This window comes from Cibotium barometz, chromosome 19, assembly GCF_041138505.1.
Source record: "Cibotium barometz isolate CiBa-2024 chromosome 19, ASM4113850v1, whole genome shotgun sequence".
Lineage (NCBI taxonomy): Eukaryota > Viridiplantae > Streptophyta > Polypodiopsida > Cyatheales > Cibotiaceae > Cibotium > Cibotium barometz.
The window spans coordinates 34,031,744-34,053,461 of NC_141064.1; the positions used below are offsets into that span (position 1 = coordinate 34,031,744).

The following is a 21,718-nucleotide window of genomic DNA, read 5'->3' on the forward strand; positions in this document are numbered from 1 at the left end:
AGTATAATGTCGACATGTACATGGTTTGAGAATGGTCTCCGAAATATTTTCGTATTGAGCAAGTGAATATATAAGTGATGCTAACACTACATTGAGGAGATTTGTGCATGTATACATAGTAGCGATTGGCATTGTACCGTATTTAGTTACATTGGTTGGTTAAGTGTATTTGATGAAGCATTATTCTTGGCCAAGATGAGTAATGGTCCAAATACAAATATGGGTTAAAAGCGTAACAAGAACAACTTCCAAATTTAGAAGTATCGCATGAAAAACTTCTTGAAAAAGGCAAAGGGTTTTGGAATTTGGTGTGACAGGTGAAGAGCCAAAGCCGAGGGTTCTCACAATTAATGCAACTCCGGCATAACTTATAGCACATAGGAATTGGTCGAAAAGAGCATTTAAGGTGTTTCATTACTTATCAATTTGTGTGATAGATAGAATGATATATCATATCCAAGATGCGGATAATCTCAAGGATGCATGGAATAAATTGGCGAAGATGTATGACACAAACACAAAGGCAAGAAAGATTCAATTAAAACAAAAGATACATAGTATAACACCGAGCAATAGGAGCGTGTATGATTATGTGCAAGAGATCAAAGCATGTGCAGATGCATTTGCATCTATCAATACATTGAAGGGTTTGGGCAAGGAGTTCAAATAATTTGACACTTTTATTACTGTGAGAAGTGGTAATCCCCCAAATTTTGAAGAGTTTTTTAAATTGCTTATTGTGAAACAGTTGAACCTTGGATTAGGTACATTATCGAGTAGCAATGGGCATACAAGGGACCAATTATTTTACTCACATAGATGCAAGAAGCAAGGGGATCTAGAGGACATACATGTGGATCCAGTTGGCACGATAGATCACCACAACAATAACACAATTTTCAACCCTCGTATGGTGCAACCTCTTGAGTAGGGATAGATCGAATTCTAGAGGGAGAGGTAGATCGCAACCTTAACAGTAGTATGGAAGTGGCATTGAATATCACTATTGTGGTAAGATTAGACATATGGCCAGGGATTATTACAAGAAGAAAAATGAATTGCCAGGTGACAAAATTCAACATGGTAACTATGCTTCCTCTAGCAATGCAGGTCATGGGAATGAAGATCATTTGTTTGCAATAAAGCATGTGATGGGTACTATGACTTCATGTAGTAAAGAAGATGATACTTGGTACATGGATTATGGTGCATCAACCATATGACATGTTTTGGTGAATGATTTGATAGGAAGTTACCCACACAAACATAGGAATATGTGCTTACTAGAGATGATATGCACCATCTCATTACTAATGTTGGTAGTGTGCCATTGAAGATGCATAATGGGAAAGTGAAGACAATGTCAGATGTATTGTATGTGCTATCAATCACTAAGAATCTTACATCTGTGGGTCAAATGGTTGAGTTGGGTTTGCAAGTAAGGTTCAATGAGTACGGTTGTTTTGTTGAGGACTTCAAAAATGAATGTAAGCTCATTGCAAAGGAACAAAAGGAACGAAGACTATTCACTTTAGATGCAGGTATTCTGAAGTTAAAATTAGTCATGGTTTCACATAGCCATGGCATTGTGCAAGACATTGATATGTGGCATAAGAGGATTGGATATGTGAATATCCAAAAGTCTACGCAAACCAAAGGATTGGTGGTGGTTTGCCAAGGTTCAAGTATGATGGAAGCAATCATGTATGTGAATATTCAAAAGCTAAAGGCTACGCAAACCAAAGGATTGGTGGTGGTTTGCCAAGGTTCAAGTATGATGGAAGCAATCATGTATGTGATGCATGTCAGTTTGGGAAGCATGTAAGCCTTCCATTTCCAAAAGATGGTCAAATGAGTAGGAGGCATTTGGAAATCATTCATAGTGATATTTGGGGTCCAACAAAAGCTTTATCTATAAATGTTTGCCAATATTATGTCACCTTCATTGATAACTATAGTAGAATGGCATGAATCTACTTCTTAAGGGAAAAAAGTGAAACATTTGGGAAGTTCAAAGAGTATAAAGCATTTGTTGAGAAGTAATATGGATAGTGGATCAAATGTTTGAGGACAGATGGTGGAAGTGAGTTCACCTCATATGCATTTTATAATTTCTTGAGAGATCATAGGATACAAAGGAAACTTACATGCAGGTAGACACCTTAGCAAAATGGAAGTTCGGAGAGAAATAATAGAGTCATTGGTGAGATAGCATGAGCCACGCTTATGCGAAGAGTATGCTAATTTACTATTGGAAAAAAGCATGTACAACAGTAGTGTACTTGCTGACAAGACACCTACAGCACCTATTCATGAGAGCACACAAAAGATGAGGATGACTAGATATAGACCTGACATTTGGCACTTAAACGTTTTTGGGTTATGTGGCTTATGTACATGTGCCTAATGAGAAGAGAAGGAAATTGAATCCAAAGGTAGAAAATTTTGTATTCATTGGGTATGCACAAGATAGGAAAGCATACAAGTGTTATAATCCAGTGATGAAGTAGGTCCTCATTAGTCGTGATGTGATATTTGATGAGATGGCTAGTTGGTACAAGGAAAATGAGAGTGCCATGGTTGATGATATTGATGGGTTATACACAAACTCATGGACTTTATTAGGAGGATGAGACATTTAGTCCAATGGCTACAGTAAGATTAGTGATTTTATTAGCTGCATCTAAATGTTGAAAATTGCATCAAATGGATGTAAAGAATACTTCCTTGAAGGAGAGTTACAAGACGAGGTGACTATGGAATGGCCACAAGGTTATGTACATCCAGATTTTCCCACACAAGTATGTAGATTGAGGAAAGCATTATATGGGCTGAAGCAAGCATCACGTGCATAGAGTGACAAGATTACCAGGTATTTCATTAGCATCGGATTTCATGTGGGAAATTCAGATTCTTCACTATATGTGAAGAAGACAGTGGTGCTTGTGATTTATGTGGACAACTTGATAGTCATAGGCGATTGTGGGAATTACATAGCTAATGTCATCATTCAGTAGGCAGTTTGACATGAAAGACTTGGGAGACCTAAGATTTTTCTTAGCATGGACGTTATCAGGACATCACATGATATATGGCTGGTGCAAAGGCAATATACCTTGGATATGTTGGCAAAGTACGGTATGACTATATGCAAACCTATAGCGACACTATTAAAGCATAACATAAAGCTAAGGGCTGATCTTGGTGATGCATTGGATGGTGCTACTATATACAAAAAGATGGTTGGCAGCTTGATTTACTTGACTATCACTAGACCGGTGAAGGATGGGCCAGTTAGTCAATATATGCAGAGTCCCAGGAAGCCACATTTGGATGTTGTCAGAAAGATCACGAGATAAGTAAGACCACTACCCATTATGGTTTATTTTATGAGCTTGGAAAGGTTATGATGGTGTATGGTTACACAGATGCAAATTGGGCTAGAGGTCTACTAGTGGTTATGCATTTAGCATAACAAGAGGTCTAGTAGTGGGTATGCATCTAGCATGGAAAGTGCTACAGTGAGTTGGAGCGCCAAGAAGAAAGCCACATTTGCTTTATCTAGCACAGAGGCAAAGTATAGAGAAGCAGCTATGAATGCATGTAAAGTTGTAGGGCTGAAAAAGTTACTTGGTGATTTAGGACAGCATCATGATGGAGGAGTTGTCATACATTGTGACAACATGAGTAGTATTCAGTTGGCTAGTAATCCGATTTATCATGCAAGGACCAAATACATAGAGTTCCATTATCATTTTATTAGGAAGAAGGTATTGGATGGACAGGCGACAGAAGAACAAGTTGCAAATATCTTTACCAAATCATTTGGTATGTTCTCTTTTCAATAATGCAAGTTCCTGTGTAGGGAAGAAAAAGGGCCTGCCTTTAACTTCACATACATTGATAGCCCCACACCCCTCACCACCACGGAGACGTGGCTTTGAATTAAGAACTTTAATAACATCTACTGCACCAAGGTCCCCCGACCCCGCTATAGTCACCACATGCCGATTCTTCCAACTCATCATTCTCATCCTTGAGATGGTGCTTAAGCACCAAAGAATAAACAAAGAGTGGGTGCTCTTTGATCTCAATGAAGGTCCCAACGTCCACCAGCAAATAGATCTTTAGAGCATGGTTAACTACTTTCATAGCCACAGATTGATGACCTTCGAAGACATGCAAGATACCATGTTTTAGAAAAAATTTGAGAACATGCGCCAATGTGGCCGATGGCTTTCCCACAAGCCCTTCATCAAGAGACCAGCTGTACATTTACAACTAATGCGGGTTAGTAATTCTCACCCCATGTTGGGCCTCGTTTACTACTTTACAAATTCTTTATGGGCCCAAAGTCGACGCAAAATCCACACGTTGTCCCGCACACAAGCTGCATAAACTAAGAGTCGAAAAGAAACAAAAATTCAAAGACTCAAAGAAAGCAGTGTGTTTGAGTTTTCACCAAAAGGAGCTTCAACACGAGCACAGCTTTAGTCCCATACCCATGCATGACACCTACAATATATACACGAGCTCTCCATGAATAGACACATAGATACCACTCTTTTATATTACCTATATTAAGACTCATCGCCAATAGCCATCCAAGTACATCTCTAGATGGGAGACACCATGGCGGGTGCAAGCCTAGCCCATGGTGTGACCCATTGCGTGGATCCTTCTCAAATCAGAGGACCCTCATGTGGCCTTGTCTTCCACCATGCCAACTCTTGGTCCATCTTGCCTCTATCCCTAGTGCTCACTTATACCAAATCTCTCAAGCCATAGAGGCCACCTAGCTTCATTATATCTATAAGAAAAGCCAAGTGCCACACATCGACCATCTAATGATCTGGACTCCCCAAGAAAAGGGACGTCGCGAGTAAATGTCGAAGAAAGCAACAAAGAGAGTCGAAGAAAGTAGTTGAGTTAGAGTGATCTTCAAGTTAAACAAGTACACACACAAGGGTACACCTTCCGCCCATTACCCATGCACGTCACCTACATATTTCACTATGAACATCACTTTTGGTTTTCAACTCGCATCTCACGGTACACACACACACACATGCACCTACAACTAACCTCATCAGTGTCAACCCTCCAAGTACATTCCAAACAGCTTCAATGCATGCAAACCTTGCTTCGACTCCAATTCACCACCAACACCTCCTCGCTCTAACCGACGTATTTGCGACCAAAAAGCCTTATCTCCAAGCATCACACAACAAAATCAGAGCATAGTATCATGTCACGCCAAGAAGACCTAGACCACCATCTACCCATGCAAATCATTGCATGGTGGCCCCAGCACTCATCCCACTAATCATAGGTAATGGATCACTTCTACCAACTACCTCATTTTAAAGGGTCCCAAACATTTTCACAATAAGAGAAGGCCTCCCATGAAGAACATCTACACAACCTCGCTCTGACCGACATATTTACGACAAAAAAGCCTTATCGCCAAGCATCACACAACGAAATCATAGCATAGTATCATGTCGTGCCAAGAAGACCCAGACTGCCATCTACCCATGCAAATCATTCCATGGTGGCTCCAACACTCATCCCACTAATGACAAGATATGGGCCACTTCTACCACCTACCTCATTTTATAGGGTCCCAAACATTTTCACAACAAAAGGAGGCCTCACATAAAGAACTACATTGTCTATATCTTCCATGCCGTCTCGACAAGCTACAATGTACCCAAAGTTTATCACCAATATGCACTGCATCTGACTGCAAATCAACCCGAAATCTACCACTTTACCTCACACCCAACTTTACAATGTATCCTAGATCATCCATACCTTTCCACCCCGAAAACAGTTTCACCACCACCACCTTGAGTAACGCAAGGATACAATCATCATTAAGAAGAGGAACATGTTAACCACTCTGTAGGTTAACATCGTTTCAACCGCCAAACTTATCGTAAGACGTTTTGCCATTTTACTTGCTCTTGAACATACACGTATGTATTATAAGATGGTACTGGAACATAAAAAGTGACCTTACCGTGTGCTTAATAAAATCTAGGACTTCATGCACATTCTTACTTAAGACTAGTAATAGTAACCACACTATTTCTAAGTTTGACTGACCTAGTGTGAAAGCTATTCAATTCTATGTAAGTCATTTTTGACACTAAGCAATACACAATCAAGCTATTGCAATAGAATATTTGTGAGTCCTTCTCTTCTCTACCCTTGATTACTTGTATGTTATTGGTTTCATGCATGCTACATAGATGCTTGCTTGAATAGGCTTGCTTGTAAGATTCCCTCTTGTATCAGCTTCTTCTTATCCCGCCTTTTGTGAGAGAGAACCATCGTCGCGAAGGACAATCTCTATTTGCCTCCATCTAGGCAAAGAGAGCGCTCCCTTCACCATTGGCAAAGGGCATTCCGGTGTGACAGGAAAGTGAGGACGTAACAAGATGAGCTAGCGCACCCACATCGAGAAGTTCCAATTGTGGCTCTAAGGCAAGGCTCAATAACACATGCTTTGGCAAGGTTAAGGTAAGCATGTGTCTCTTTCTTTTGTCCTCATCGAATCACCATAAAAATAAATATGAAATTACAATCCCTTACATAAAAATAAATATGAAAATACAATCCCTTAATCTTTTAAGTTATTCTCTTTCTAAGGTACGTTGTCATTTATATGATTTTATGACCATAAAAATCAAGAAAATATACCGTGTATAAATTTAAAAGTCCAAAACGACTCTGGACATGTACCCTCTTGACCCGGCCTAGCTATCACAGTCCATGACCCGACCAAGGCTAGAAGGAGGCCACGACGACAACATGTAACATACCCAAGCCAAGACGCTAATATCTGAAAACAAAAGGCAACAGCGCTGGGAGGCATCTAACCACAGATCACTCTTGCCTTTTTATCTACCCTTCCATTTGTCTTTTACGAGCAGCTCTACAACCTTTATTTATGTACTCCAATGGCTGCAACAATCCATCCCCTCGCTCACACAGAAAGCATCCTTTCTTAGCTATACACTCCATATTGCAGCCCAAAAGATCTTCATGTGTACTACAGCTCATGCAGAGAACCCAAGAAGGTTCCACCCCTCAAAAATGAGAGCAATGTAAGTAGATGGAAATGAAATGAAGTAATCAATCATCATCACCTACATAACAGGCACAAGATTCTCACACATTTGAGCGTGAGTGTGGCTAGGAAATATTCATACATAAGAGTGATATTCATACATGAGAGTGATATTCTAAGGCCCGATGAAGGCAAGGCCTGTTAGGGGGGTAATGCCCTCACTAGCATAGCTGGAGAGGGAATTCCTTCAAGCACGATTCCAGCAAGTCCAAACAAAGTTAATGCTCTTTGATTCACTGCTTGGGCCAGCAAACATGGTTGGAGCATTGTTCCGGGCACAAGACATCACATCGCTGGATTGGAGTTTGGTAGAAAGAATACGAGTCCTAATGCTCTAGTGACTCATATGCAGCAAGCTTCCCTTCCTGCACATCAATCTAGCAGAGCTTGCAGCCAACCCACTCCACGTGATGCATCTTACCAGCATGAACTGGCTATACGAGTGTGAAGAGGGTAGAAAAAGGAACTTCAAGAGCTTATGTCCAGCGAAGTGCGAAATAGCCAGCGCATGGAAAACTGCCTACCTACTCAACCAGGCAAATAAGCATGCACATTTGAAGGGATGCCTCAAATAATCAAACTATATGCCTACATTTTGCTAAAAGGCAGTGATCACTCACCTTCTCTATCCAATGACCAACTTGACAATACCATAATAATTTGCAAATGCCAATGAATCAGTTTCAAGGTATGCCCTGATGGAGACGAGAACATTACCTCAAACTCTGTCTTAGTTACACCAATAAAAAGTACTACATACCACAGCAAGGTGTCACCATCAAAGATTTACACTTCTTTTCTTAAAAGTTTACAGATACACCTCAGTCCCTACAGCCTGTCTTGACTCAAAACGACCATTATCTATGTGACACTCTTCATCATCTGCACTTCCATAATCTCTTGAATCTTCATCTTCTGAACTTTCATGCAAGTCTTCATCTCTAGAACTACCATATACATCTATCTCATCTGCAGCATCCATATCCTGACAGTCTTCGTCACTTGCCAACCGTAAGGGTCCTGAAGATTTTTTTAACACAAAGAAAAAGGTGATTCATGCCACAATTCAACCAAAATTTCAGTCCAGGACAAGCGGATAAAAATGGATTGTGCAGCCACGAGACAGCACCAAAAAAGAGAGGTAACATGGAGAGACTAAGCACACTAGCAAATCAATGAGCCATGTAAATTGAGCTATACTCAGTGCACCGTATAAACAATATATGAACCGTTTTTTAAAGAGAAGGGAAAGAAGAAAAAGAAAGGGAAATAAAGGAGGAGAGAGGAAGACAAGTGTAACCAACATGGGTCAGGTCGAATAGAGGGCAAGCAGATAAAAATTGATTGTGCAGCCACAAGACAGCACAAAACAAGATAAGTAACATGGAGAGACTAAGCGCACTAGCAAATCAATGAGCCATGTAAATTGAGCTAATCAGTGTGCCGCATAAACAATATACGAAGCATTTTTTTTAAGAGAAGGGAAAGAAGAAAAAGAAAGGAAGAGAGAGGAGGAAGAAAAGTGTTAACACCACAGGTCTGGGTGGAATACTTTGAAAATCTCAAATTTCACTTACTGGCACTTAATGTTCGAAAGTGCTATGTCCAAAAGACTGCTTTGAGTCACAGTTGCATGGCAGCCCCATTTACAAGGCCAAATACGTGTTTCCGCGTTTTTATCATGTTTTCGTCACATGCCACGAAGACATTTTGTCAACTTGCCTACATGTTTTTGAATGCCCATTGGCAAGCCCATTTCTTGCTCATTGATACCTCGCAAGAAACATGAGCCACTATGACCTGTGTAGCCTTGTCATGGTTCACAGCCTAGCCATGGCTTAATGACACTGCCAAGTAGGAGGACATTTCTATCCCTCTTTGACTCGTAGCAATGGCTATTCAACCATCTTATCTCATCTGACATTTTCTGCTCTAAGATGGAAGCAGAAAGGAGAGAGAATCAAAGGTGCCTGTTATGGAAGGGCATGCAAACTTGCATGTCCAACTTCCTAGTTCTGTATCCAACTTGAGTTTTATCCATGCTTCGGTGTCTCTGCTTGCATTCATGTTTGTTTGGGAAATAGGTGCCTCACCTTGAGAAACAGCTGGATGAAAACTCAAAATAGTGCACCTTTTGATCCGTATACACTTATATGATTTTACAATGTCATGTGATTTCATGGAGTTTTGATAATCGGAGAATCGAAGGAATCTTCAGGAAAGCATTAAGAGCATAAGATAGACGTGGTGTGATACATAACAAATCAAGACCCCTAAGCTCTTTGTGGACATGTCTAGGTGCCACCTCCTAAAGTGTGCTCATAGACATCTGCCGCTGTCACCCAAAACACACCAAGCCTACAAAAGCAACATATGTTGAAGGTCTTGGACAATGCAGCTACAATATCAAACTTTGCACAATAATTACTGATCCACGTAAAATTGTCTCAATACATTCAAATGCAGTAGGGTTAAAGAACATACATTAAGAAAACTAGTTTGACACCATGCATACTTTAAGTACCCAACAAAACAAAATACACTTGCAAAAATACTAAACAAGGCAACAGAAAATGGGCAAAAACAAATAAGTTAAACAAGGCACCTTGTGAAAAGTTTTGCCTTCCTCTCCCAAAAGGTTGATGGTTGGGAATTTTGATTATCTTTCCGTTAACTGTGCGCCATCGAAATTGAGGGGTTTGATACTTCAGCCGCACTTTTTCAGCCTTATCCATCATCCCAACTTCCTCATACGTCTGCGAAACTATCATCACAAGTTCATGGTTGAGTCTTAAGTCAAGTTCTTCCATATCCGCAAACACCTGCATCAATCAGACAACCCCAAAGAATAAGCCTATTACCTGTAGTCTACACATTTTATCATTAAAGCTTTTGGCTTGCCAACTACACATGAAATCAAAAATCGGGATGCTTATACATACACACACACATACTCACATATACAGACATGAAGGCAGTTCTATCAGGACCCAGGTGTAGAAGGGGTTTCAAAATTTTCAGAAACCCTAACTGTAATAAGGGTGGCCCGAGAAATGGTCTATCATGAGATGGTTTGCAGTCCTCATAGATGAAGACCACCACACCAAAGAGCAAAGCTAAAGCTGCACTTGAATCAAACAAAGACAAGCTCTCAAAGTTCAAAGGTAAGAAGGAAGGCAGGACATTGAGGTGTCATATCTGCAAAAGCTTGGACACACTGAAGACACATGCACTTCAAAGGATGGCCAAAGAACATGAGAAGACACATGCCAACCTTGTACAAGAAGATGAAGATGAAGATGAAGCAGGAGCATCCACAAGAGCAGAAGACAAAGCATTCACAGTAGTGAAAAATCTCTCTCAAAGAAGACAGCATTCACAGTAGTGGAAAATCTCTGTCAATAAGGAAGATTATGATTAGGTCTTCTGATTTATCCTACGTGTGTGAGTCAAGGGTTCTATGCCCGGGAGTGCCCCAATAACTGAATTAAATAATCCTTGTGTGTGTTTCCACTTTGTAATGCCTTATAAGTTGCTCTGCTATATACAGAACCTTGTTACTGGGCCATAGCAGACCCCGCCATAGTCACCCGCCTGGAGCAAATAGGACTCAGCGGCTTGCCCACACTGCAGCCCTGGGGGCCCGACCTCCTGAATTGCTTATATGAGAGCACGCAAGAGAGAGAAGTTAATTTGAGATTTGTCTTATGTAGAGGAGGGGAGATAATTCAATTTGAGGTGAAAGAATAAAGGACTATGTCCATCAAAGGATCCTACAGCCTCATTTGCCCACTCAACCAAGTCATAAGAGCTACCCCTGATTAGAGCGAGGAGGGGTTGTTTTTGGGTAAACTGATGTAGGCTGTCATAAGTGGTCAAGGTCTTATATCATGCATGACATGACAGAGTTCAAGTGTTGGTGTCATTGTGTCTCTTTTGAGCATATGATACAGTCTATAGTCCAAATCAACACGGCTATTGAAGGTTTCTCAGACAACACCTCCTTCACTCCTGTGTGTGTGGATAGGATGAGTGTGTCAAGTGTCATTAGTTCAAGTGTGTATGATTTATATGGAAGGCCTCAAGTCTACAAAAGCATGTACTTGGCGAAGGTTCAACACATCAATGAAATCATTATTGAGTCGTGCAATCTAGCTCTCACTCTACAAGTTTGTCATCACTCTCTCTCTCTCTCTCTCCCCCCCCATCTAGCCATCACCCCAGTACCATGTAAACCAACAGCATCTTGGATGAAACAGGATTGGGTCTTTTCCTTTATTAGGCGGACACTTTGTATGGACACCATACAACTTAGGACATATATATATACCTACATGAATCCAAGAACATGCCCAAATTCACCTTATAAGAAAGTGCAATTTATAACCTCATGGTAGTCATCCGCAAGACAATAAACCATGGACTCCATGCATAGTATGGACTAGATACTACGACATCCCCACTAACGTCATCAATGCCCAATAGTGGGTGTAGAACTTGGTATCAATATATGCTCCCACACACACACTTTGTATGGACACCATACAACTTAGGACACCTGTAGTCAAGTGCGAGAGAGTGTGACGCACTCCGTATATTGCGTGCACATGTGGCACCTGGCAGCAGCACACGAGTTGGATGGACAACAACATACGGGCACCAGCCAAGCAGTTGATAGGCACCAAGGATTGACACATGGCAATCAGCCTCAACAAGAGCAATTGGCCAAGTGTGGACAACTGTCGTGGGGATTTTCAGTAGGCCGACAACCCACAAGGTTGACCGACTCGGCCTTCTGGGCACTATATAAGCATGCCTTGCATATTCAGTTTCCCGTCTTGTTTCTTCCAAGTGATTGCAGTCCTGGCACCTGCTCCTGAGCATTTCTCTACATTGGGACTGATCAAGGGTGATCTACAGCAGTAATTGGGCTGAGATCAGAGATCTACATTTTCGGTATCATTTAGTACCTGGAGTGTATTGTCGTTTCTCATTTTCTTGTACATAAATATGCACTAGTTTAGGTAGTTGTGTTGTTGTGCATGTGTCTCTCTATTCCGTTGTTTTCTATTCTCTGTTATATTCACTTGCACATTAGACACAAGTCTACCACACCCTGCTATGTACCACTAACAATGCTCTTTTGAGAACAACCTCCTTCAACCTCTAGATAAATGAAAGTTGCTCAATTATAAGCGTGCCATTCATCAGGTGTCACACCAAATCAAAGTGCAGTGCATGGTATAATGCTATAGTGAAATAGTAGAAAACTGCATGGTAAAATGGTGGAATCCACACAACAATTCCTAATATTGTGCGTGGTAGAATGCTATGCTCAATTTGTGAGTGCTTCATGCACTACACAGGTAACCCTCCACCCCCCCCCCTTCCCTTTTTTTTTTTTTGAAAGGTATCTTAAACTGAGAAGTACAAGACATTACTTGCAACGCTTTTGGTCTACAACGGTCAAGATAGTTTGGCATAAGCCAGATTCAAATGCCAAGAGTCCCTAAAACCTGCAGCATATTCATAACAATCAGCATACCTCAAGAAGATCCTCATGCATCTCATAGCGTTCGTACATCCTCATGATTTGCAGGAAAAATTTCATAGGAGTGCAATCTAGATGAGTCGAAAAGACTTTCTTCCAAAGTTCTTGAGCTTCATCGATCCTCCCCTCCTCACCAAATGCCTTTAGCAAGAGCAGATAAGTACCTGTTGTTCTCCCTTGGCCTTTGCCAAGCATCCACTTAGAAACCTGCATGCTACCCAGCAGTATAACATTTCCTCTGTAAATGGACAAATTTAAACAACAAAACAAAACATCATCAAACCACAAACAGCTAAAGATGAGGGAAAGGATCCAAGAGATAACCTGTATAACCCGTGTCCAATCCTTCTGCACTTCAAGGACGTGTAAGGCCTTTTTTACAGTAATGAGTGGAAAATCTAATTCCCATGCAATGAACGCATCAAGAGACCCATAAACCTCTTCTTTCACATTTGAGAGAGATTGAATCTGTTCAACAATCAAAAAATAATAATGCAACTACATTGCTCATGCAAAATGAGGTTGTATAATGCAGCAAACCATTTCTGAAAACTACATAAGTATGATGCCTTACGCATTCAAGAAGCTTTTCCGACTTGCTAATTGTACCTCTCCGTTGCCGGGTTTTCCAAATCCGTGGTTTTCTGGGCCTTTTCCCTCCACCAAAGCATACCTTCAATGCACTATCAAGTGAGCACTCTCTCTCTCTCTCTTCTCTCTCTCTTCTCTCTCTCTCTCTCTCATTTGGTGTTGAAACATGGTTCTACATGATGCTCACATACATTTCTAATAAGGTGGAGTACAACGGATCACACCTAGAAGAGAATACCAAATGGATTGATGTAGTGAAGAAACACAAGGGTGTAGTAAAGTCAAGGTAATGAATGCCACTCTGGAGGAGGAGGCTAAGAGATGTGCTAGGGCCTTACATGTGCGAGTTACTGGATGTGGATGGAATGAGAAAAGCTCCACAAAAGAGGATGCAAAAGATCTTGGCACTAAAATGGGAGTATCTGAGCTCCCCATAGTGGATGCTTGGAGAGTGGGCAAGGATGCTACAAAGGCACGGGCATTGATCTTGAAGTTCCCAGACATGGGATCGAAGAGGGCCTTCTTATCAAAAAGGATGGCTCTCAAGGGAGAGAAGATTTATCTGGATGAGGATCTAACACCAACACAAGTAGCACACAGAAAAGAGCATATGCCTCAGGTATATGAAGCACAGAAGGAAGGGAAGTGGGCAGTGTACACGGACGGTAGGGTGATTATTACAGAGCGCCAATCCACATGACGGTGCGCGGCCCATGGGACCCTAAAGATGACAGTATGGAATTGTAATGGATCTCTACGTCTAGATGCAGGATACTTCGAAGACACATTCAGAAATAGAGACATTGTCTTCTATACGAAGACCCATCAGTGTGCAGGGAGTCGCCTCCCGACAGTGCGCGGATATACATGGGAGTCGGTTTATCGCCCCCACCCACGTACACCAAGTAGTACTAGAGGATCAGGCGAAGTGGCTGTGTTATTTAGAGAGGAGCTTCGGGATATGGTTCATGTAGTACATAGAGACGCAAATGCACGATATATGTGGGTTAGAGTTCGCATAGAGAGGCTACCGGACATATACATTGCCGTATGCTATTTTCCTCCTGCCTGCTCGAGATATGCACAGCAGGGTGAGTCACCTTATTTGCCATTGTATGAGGACATCATACGCTTTGCTAACTTGGGAGACATTCTTTTGGTGGGGGACTTCAATGCTCGTACGGGCAATGAGCAATCAACAATTTATGACACAGAGGAGCCTTTATAGAGAGAGCTTGAAGAGGATGAAGTGGGCATACAAAGAACATCACAGGATATGGGTGAGATCACAGAGTATGGGACACATCTCTTGGCTTTGGGGAGTGCTCATGGGTTGCTTATTTATAATGGTTTGTCACGATGGCCCGGTTCGGGTGCTTTTACATGCTGGAATAACAAGAAGGGCGCTAGTACAGTGGACTACTTGATGGGATCCCCTACTTTGATGCCAGATATCCAGAGTTTCTATATTTCTGACAAGCCGATTGGGATGGCAACAGATCATGCATACTTATGCTTCACAGTGGTATGCAGGAACTAAAGATGGCTATCGCCATCACCTCTCTCTCACCACCCTAGATACCATTTTACATGAGAGACTGCTGGAGTTTATTGCAATGCAGTCTACGATGGCCTTTTCAATCTTGACCCAGATAGCCCTTTTGAGGAGCTTACGAGAGGCTTTACAGAGGTACTACATACCTCGGCAACATATGCTTTCCCATATACTATAGCTGCCTCTAAGCCCTTGAGTAGTACTATTCCACAGAATAGCTGGTATGATGACGAATGCCGAGAGACACGAGCTCAACTACAGAGAGATGTCGCCCTTGGGGCACGTACACACAGACAGGCCAAGACGCTCTTCTGACGCTTTGTGCGAAAGAAGAAGCAGGATTACCTGGCAAAGCTCGAGGCAGAGTTGTACCAATTATTCTTGAGTCAAGATAGTAAGAAGGCTTGGAAAATGTTCCAAGAGAGGCAGCCACCTACCCCAATCACGGCACCTGAGACTTGGCATGAGTATGCGATGTCCCTATATGATGTACCTCGACAGCCTCCCATTCCACGCCCGCCATCACCTCGACCAGATCATTGCGTTTTCTTCACTTTGCGGATGGTGCTAGATGCGATTGATAGACTACACATAGGCATAGTTGTTACGAGGCGTGCCTCTAAGAGTTCGAGGCGTTCGAGGCGTTCGACTGCCTGATCAAGGCGTCCACACAAAATATATATATATATATATATATATATATTTATTTATTTATTTATTATTATTATTATTATTATTTTGCTTGTTTGAGTCTTTAGACAGGGGCTTTAAGGGCCGAAGGCAGCCCCTCTCCACTTTTTTCTTTTTTCCTTTTTTTGTATCACAGATAGTTGTTTATCATCCTAGGGTTTTCATTAATCTTTTGCTTGTGCCTAAGTGAACCCCGAAGTGGATTGTAGTGACTGTGAAGTACCGGTTTTTGGTCCCATATGCCTTCAAGGCATTCCGTGGACGTTAATATGACTTTCTTTCTTTCTTTCTCACACACCCCCTCTCTCTCCCTGCCTTAAGGCTCATACATACACACTCTAGTCTCTCTCTCTCTCTCTCAACTTTCACTATATATATTATATCTATCTATCACTATATATATATATATATATATATATATATATATATATATATATATATATATATATATATATAACAGACGCCTCTAACACGCCTCTAGTGTTTCTAGAAAATACAAGTCTTTCGAGGCGCGTACCATACCCACCTCGTACCGAACGCCTCTGACGCCTCTAACAACCTTGCACATAGGGAGGGCGCAAGCTCATGAAGGTCTAGCAGCTGAACATTTCTCATATGCATGGGATACTCTGGCACCGATCCTTGTACACATGTTTAATAGAGCTACGTGTGAAGGTTTACCAGCTAGTTGGACAGATAACACTATTGTGCTGTTGCTTAAGAGTGGGGATCCCATGATACCCAATAACTATCGTACGATCATGATTGCCATTATTTGGGTAAGATATACGGATCCATCTTGGAGCATGAGATGAGCCAGTGGGCAGAGAGGCGGGGGGGACATAGAGCAACTGGACAGGCTGGTTTTAGGAGGGGATACACCACACTGGATCATATACTCACCCTTAGAGCTCTTATTGAGGAGGGACGAGCACGAGGACGGAGGATATATTGTTGTTTTGTGGACTTCTGCAAAGCATTTGATATCGTACCACGTGCCAGGCTTATGAGGAGACTACAGGATATTGGTGTCCCTGAGGAGATGCAGTGGGGAGTATACACTTTGTATGAGTCAGTGATAGGCAGAGTACGTGCCCCAAGGGGCTTGTCGGATGCAGTGAACAGTACTATTAGGGCTGCCCGCTTTCACCCATGCTCTTTGGGCTATACATTGATGAGGTCTCAGACTATGTGGATAGATTGGGTGGCCCAGGGGCGAGCCTAGCTGGGGTGTTGATACCCATCCTACTATATGCAGATGACATTGTGCTTATCTCAGACACTCCTGAGGGACAACAGAGAAACTTGGATGCATTGCAGTCTTTTTGTGTGGACAAAGATCTCACAGTGAACCTCGGTAAAACCAAGGTTATGACATTTAATACCACACAAGCATGGGTGACTAGAACACAGACGCAGTTTACGTTTAGAGGAGAGCCAGTTGAGTATGTCAAATCCTGTGTGTACCTGGGGGTGACCTTCAAAGGGCCACGGTTTTCTATGAGGGAGGCAGCAGAGGCTAGACTAGCACGAGGATTTGCAGCTTTGGGGGCACTTGAGAGACAGTGCGCAGACATACAGTTTCAAGAGCCACGCACGAAACTATGGCTATTTGACACTCTGGTTACATTGACACTTCTCTATGGAGCGGAGATATGGGGGCCTAGTCTTTTCCATGAGAGGAGGGAGCCATTGGCAGGACATGACGGACCAGAGAGAGACTATTACGATGGATGGCAACATATGGAGAGGCCATTAGTGATGATTGCACGCATGATTCGGAGCAAGTCATCTGTACCACATGAGATCATCAGGGCAGAGATGGGGGCTGCCCCAATGGTTACTAAGGCTTTGTTCCGTGCACTTACTTTTCTCCATAGAATATGGGAGCTCCCTCAGCAGAAATACCCTCGCCTAGCACTCACTTCCTCCAAACAGCTTGCAGATGAGGGAGACACCCAGTGTTGGTATGCCCAGATGCGCACATGGCTGGCCTTGCATGGCATGAGTATTGATGCACTCCCGCCTTTTGCTTACAGCCTGGACTGACCGTTATTAGATCTCAGCCATTCAGAGCTGAATCGGGTGATCAGGATGGACATTGTGAGACTAGATACAGAGAGGACATGGGTCAGGCCCCCACAACCGTTGGGCACGAAAATGGCACACTACCATAGTCATTTTCTACACCTCTCTTCGGACGGGTTTATTATACGTCATGCTTACATGGACACACACCTCTTCGCAGTGCTATTGGACAGATTCGCACCTCTTCACACCAGCTGAGGATAGAGACAGGTCGATATGAGGATATATCACTAGAGGACCGCATATGCCAGCTTTGCCATCAGGAGGTGGAGTCGGAGGAACACTATATATGTCATTGTACTGTCTACTATGAGATCCGAGCGAGGTACCACTGCCTGTTCCGTAAAGGCTTTGGACCTTTGCGTCGGATCATGGACTTTGAGGACCAAAGGTGCTTAGAGCTCTTCATACTTGAGCTTAGACGCCACAGAGAGAGCCGATTGAGGGACAGGAGGGCAGTGGGACCAGAGCCGCCTAGACAGAGAGCCCTCACAAATTTTTTCAGAGCTAGCACTGTAACCCCACCAGCCTCTACTCCCCCATCTACAGGACTACCTGGCACACCACCCTCCAGAGGAGTCACCCTGGACAGAGCCATTGCCATCTGTAGAGCGAGATGCCCACGACCACGAGGATCGCGTCCACGACTCCCTCACCATCGGCAGATTCAAGCCATCATTGCCCGCCAATCGGAGGAGTTTACCACGACGATTCAGCAGTTCAGCTTTCAGCTCTTAGCTCTCTTAGGATGTTACTATTTTCATTCTTTCTTTCATATTCGTTATGATGAGACATCATCATCATCAGTTGTACCTTGTTTCGGTCTCATGGACCATTTCGGCCTTTAGAAGACATTAATATATCTTTCTCTCTTTCTCTCTCTCTCTCTCTCTCTCTCTCTCTCAAGCAGTATACGGACTATTGGGGACTATTTTGAAGGCTTGTTTTGTGAAGAAATATTGAAGGAAAGTATTGAATCATTGTGTTATGATTTCCAGCCATTGGGCATTTGTCTTCTTAATAGATTATATATGGACAGCCATTGGACATTTGCTATTGCCATTGGCCATGAAATTGAGCCATTGGGCTCTTGCTATTGGCCATGGGATATTGTATCTCAGCCATATTGGCTTATGGACAGCTTTATGGACTTATGATTCAGCCATATGGGTTCATGGACAGGTTTATGGGCTTATGATTCAGCCATATGGGTTTATGGACAGCTATGTGGGCTATTGGATAAGCTATGTTGGCCAAAATCCACACGGAATATACATATTCTTGGCATTTTCATGGGGCTTTTTGAGGATAGCCCGTGTATATGAAATATTCATGGTTCTATGAGGATAAATCTAGAGCGTGTGCTCCCCCAAAGCTTGTAAATGATATTTTCCTCCTTGGGTAATAAAATACTCCAAGGGAGAGAGGGGGGGGGGGGGGGGGGTCGGCCCATTCCAGCCTCTATGTGGTGTCAGATGTGCATCTCTCTCTTTTACAATTTTGTGGAATTAAGTGGCATATGTTAAAGGTTGCGGCCAATTTAAGTGTTTAATTGCATTAATGGTCAAGTGTTTTGAAAAAACCCCTCCTACCGCCCAACACAGAGTTACATTGGTGGTTTCCACGCTGACTGTTTGATTGCCTCCTTCCACGATGTTGGCTCATCATGCGCCACATAGTCTACTGAAAAAAGAGAGGCAAATGAGGCACAACGAGTGAGCCTGGTGGACCAACGAGGACCGTCCAAGGGGGTATCGTGGAGAAGTATGCTTGAATCCCACATGGTATGTTGGTACCAGCGGGGTAAAGGGTTCTTGGGTGGCTGTCGAGAGGTGGCGAAGTAAAAAACGACTGACCCTTCATGTGGCACAGTCAGAGATTCTTGTTCAGGTGGTATGGGCAGCGGAAGGCGAAGTAAATCCCGCTCATCAAAGACAATGTCTCGACAAACGAAGACTTTGTTTAATCTCGGATCAAACACTTTGTAAGCCTTTGATTCAAAAGAGTAGCCTACAAAAATAAGCAACTTGCTCCTTCGCTCAAGCTTGCCCCTCGTGTCATTCGGAGTGTGTGTAAACACGACACCCAGAGACACGGAGATGGGAAACAGTCGGTTTTTCCTGTGAGGGACAGTGACCATGGGATAACGGTTCAGAAGTTACACCGCAGTGTTGACCGATTCTGACCAAAGGCGTTCAAGGAGCTCTGCTACAAGGAGCACAGAGTGTGCCGTATCCATAACAGTTCAGTTCTTGCGCTCAACCACTCCATTTTGTGAGGGAGAGTTGGTGGAGGTGAGTTGGCATTGAATGCCCTGTTCTTGCAAGAACTCAATAAATTGATGGGGGATAAACTCACCACCATTGTCACTGCGAGCAATCCCAATCAAGACGCCCATTTGGTTAGTGACTAACCGAATCCATGTGGAAAAGTATCGGAAGGCAACTTATGCATGCTTCAGAAAAGACACCCATATGTACCTCGAATAGTCATCTACAATCAACATGTAGTAGGAAGACCCGTTCAAGGAGGGGGTTGGGAATTGCCCACTCAAGTCGAAGTGAATCAACTTGAGGATACCCTAAGCACGATGAGTAGCATGATGTGGGAACAGTGTACGATGCTGCTTACCCATTTGACATGACTGGCACACACCCTTTGTTAGTTTGAGGCGGGGTCATAGTTGTTTCTCGTACCGGTTTGTACAGTACGATAATACCCTTGGCCGCCTGCACAATTACTAGCATGATGTGGGAACAGTGTACATTTGACATGGCTCACAGACATCCTTTGTTAGTTTGAGACAAGGTCATAGTTGTTTCTCGTACCAGTACGAACTGGTTCGTACTGTACAATAATACCGTTGGCCACCTCCGCAATCACCATTTTTTTTCGTCGTTTCTTGCATCGTTTTTTCACCATTTTGCTGCCCATTTTGTTACCTTTTTATGACCATTTTCTTAGCCTTGTCTTGGGCCAAGTCTTGTTGGGAAACTCACACACTCACACACAGCAATGCGTCCTGCACATTAGGGTTAGATGCACGGAGAAGAAGCTCACACAGAAGAGAGAGAGAAAGAAAGATAAGAAAGAAAGATATATTAAGCGTCTACTAAAGACCCAATGGGCCTATGAGACCAAAGTGGTACAATAATGTCCATGGCATATCTCATCATGGAATGGAAAATAAAACAGAATGAAAACAAAATGTGTGTGTGTGTGTGTGTGTGTGTGTGTGTGAGAGAGAGAGAGGGAGGCCTTGGCCCTAATCATCCGGGAAATCATAGAAACCAAGGACCTCTCCATACGTCTCCATCCATCAGTGCTACCAGCTCGGCTGTGGTGATCCACTGAGGGTCCCCATATCTCCACTCCATACAGCATGGCTGAAGTGACCAAAGTGTCAAAGAGCCAGAGCTTTGTTCGAGGTTCCTGAAACTGAACCTGCGAACACATCCTCTCTAGTCTCCCCAATGCTGCATAAGCTCTGGTCAATCTGGTCTCCGCTGCTCTCCTCAAGGAAAATAGTGGGCCACTAAAAACCACACCAAGGTAAGTATATGCATCTGTATACTCCACTGTCTCCTGACCATATGTAAAGGTGGGCATTGACCTCCTAACCCACTGTGCTGTGGTGTTAAACACCATCACCTTGGTTTTACCAAGGTTAACAGACAATCCACTGTCCTGTGCAAACATGTGCAATGCATCCAAATGACGCTGCATCCCCTCTGGAGAATCTGAGATCAGCACAATATCATCAGCATACAATAACAGCGGAATCCATGTCCCTGCTAGCTGTGCTCCTCTGTCACCCTCCCGCTCTACATAGTCCGAAACCTCATCCACATACATCCCAAATAAGGTGGGGGAAAGGGGGCAGCCCTGTTTCACCCCAATAGTGGAGTGAACCATCTCAGATATACCCTGGGTAGTACGTACCTGCCCCACAACTGTCCTGTATAAAGCCATGATTCCCCGAATCAGCTCTGTGGGCACTCCCATCTCCTGTAGTCTGCGCATAAGTCTGGCTCTCGGTACTGTGTCAAAAGCTTTGCGGAAATCCACAAAGCAACAATAAATCCTCCTGCCATATAATCTGCCC

At 43.0% G+C, this 21,718-nt stretch overlaps 2 protein-coding genes across 4 annotated transcripts in view; one reads left to right on the forward strand and one right to left on the reverse strand.

Annotated features, from left to right (window-relative positions):
- Positions 1–7,822: 7,822 nt before the first annotated feature.
- The window catches only part of LOC147628502 (pentatricopeptide repeat-containing protein At4g21190-like), a 52,892-nt gene continuing 38,996 nt past the window's right edge, over positions 7,823–21,718 (reverse strand). Inside the window, exons 3-7 of one of the 3 annotated variants that reach the window (XM_086813671.1) lie at positions 13,264–13,362; positions 13,014–13,157; positions 12,684–12,896; positions 9,744–9,960; positions 7,823–8,158 (exon numbers count right to left, since the gene is read on the reverse strand). In XM_086813671.1, coding sequence (XP_086669797.1) covers positions 7,947–8,158; positions 9,744–9,960; positions 12,684–12,896; positions 13,014–13,157; positions 13,264–13,362 — 885 coding nt within the window. In that variant the 3' untranslated portion in view covers positions 7,823–7,946. Of the gene's footprint in view, positions 8,159–9,353; positions 9,497–9,743; positions 9,961–12,683; positions 12,897–13,013; positions 13,158–13,263; positions 13,363–21,718 lie in introns of those variants that run through there. The other 2 variants (XM_086813672.1, XM_086813673.1) reach the window with 2 other exon arrangements.
- On the forward strand, positions 16,664–17,760 carry LOC147628503 (uncharacterized). Its single transcript, XM_086814180.1, has one exon. It carries the CDS (start codon positions 16,678–16,680, stop codon positions 17,572–17,574), a length of 897 nt encoding a protein of 298 aa, XP_086670306.1. The 5' UTR covers positions 16,664–16,677; the 3' UTR covers positions 17,575–17,760.

Coding starts and splice junctions, on each gene's coding strand:
- LOC147628503 (XM_086814180.1), top strand. CDS start 16,678: ATGCTCTTTGGGCTATACATTGATGAGGTCTCAGACTATGTGGATAGA.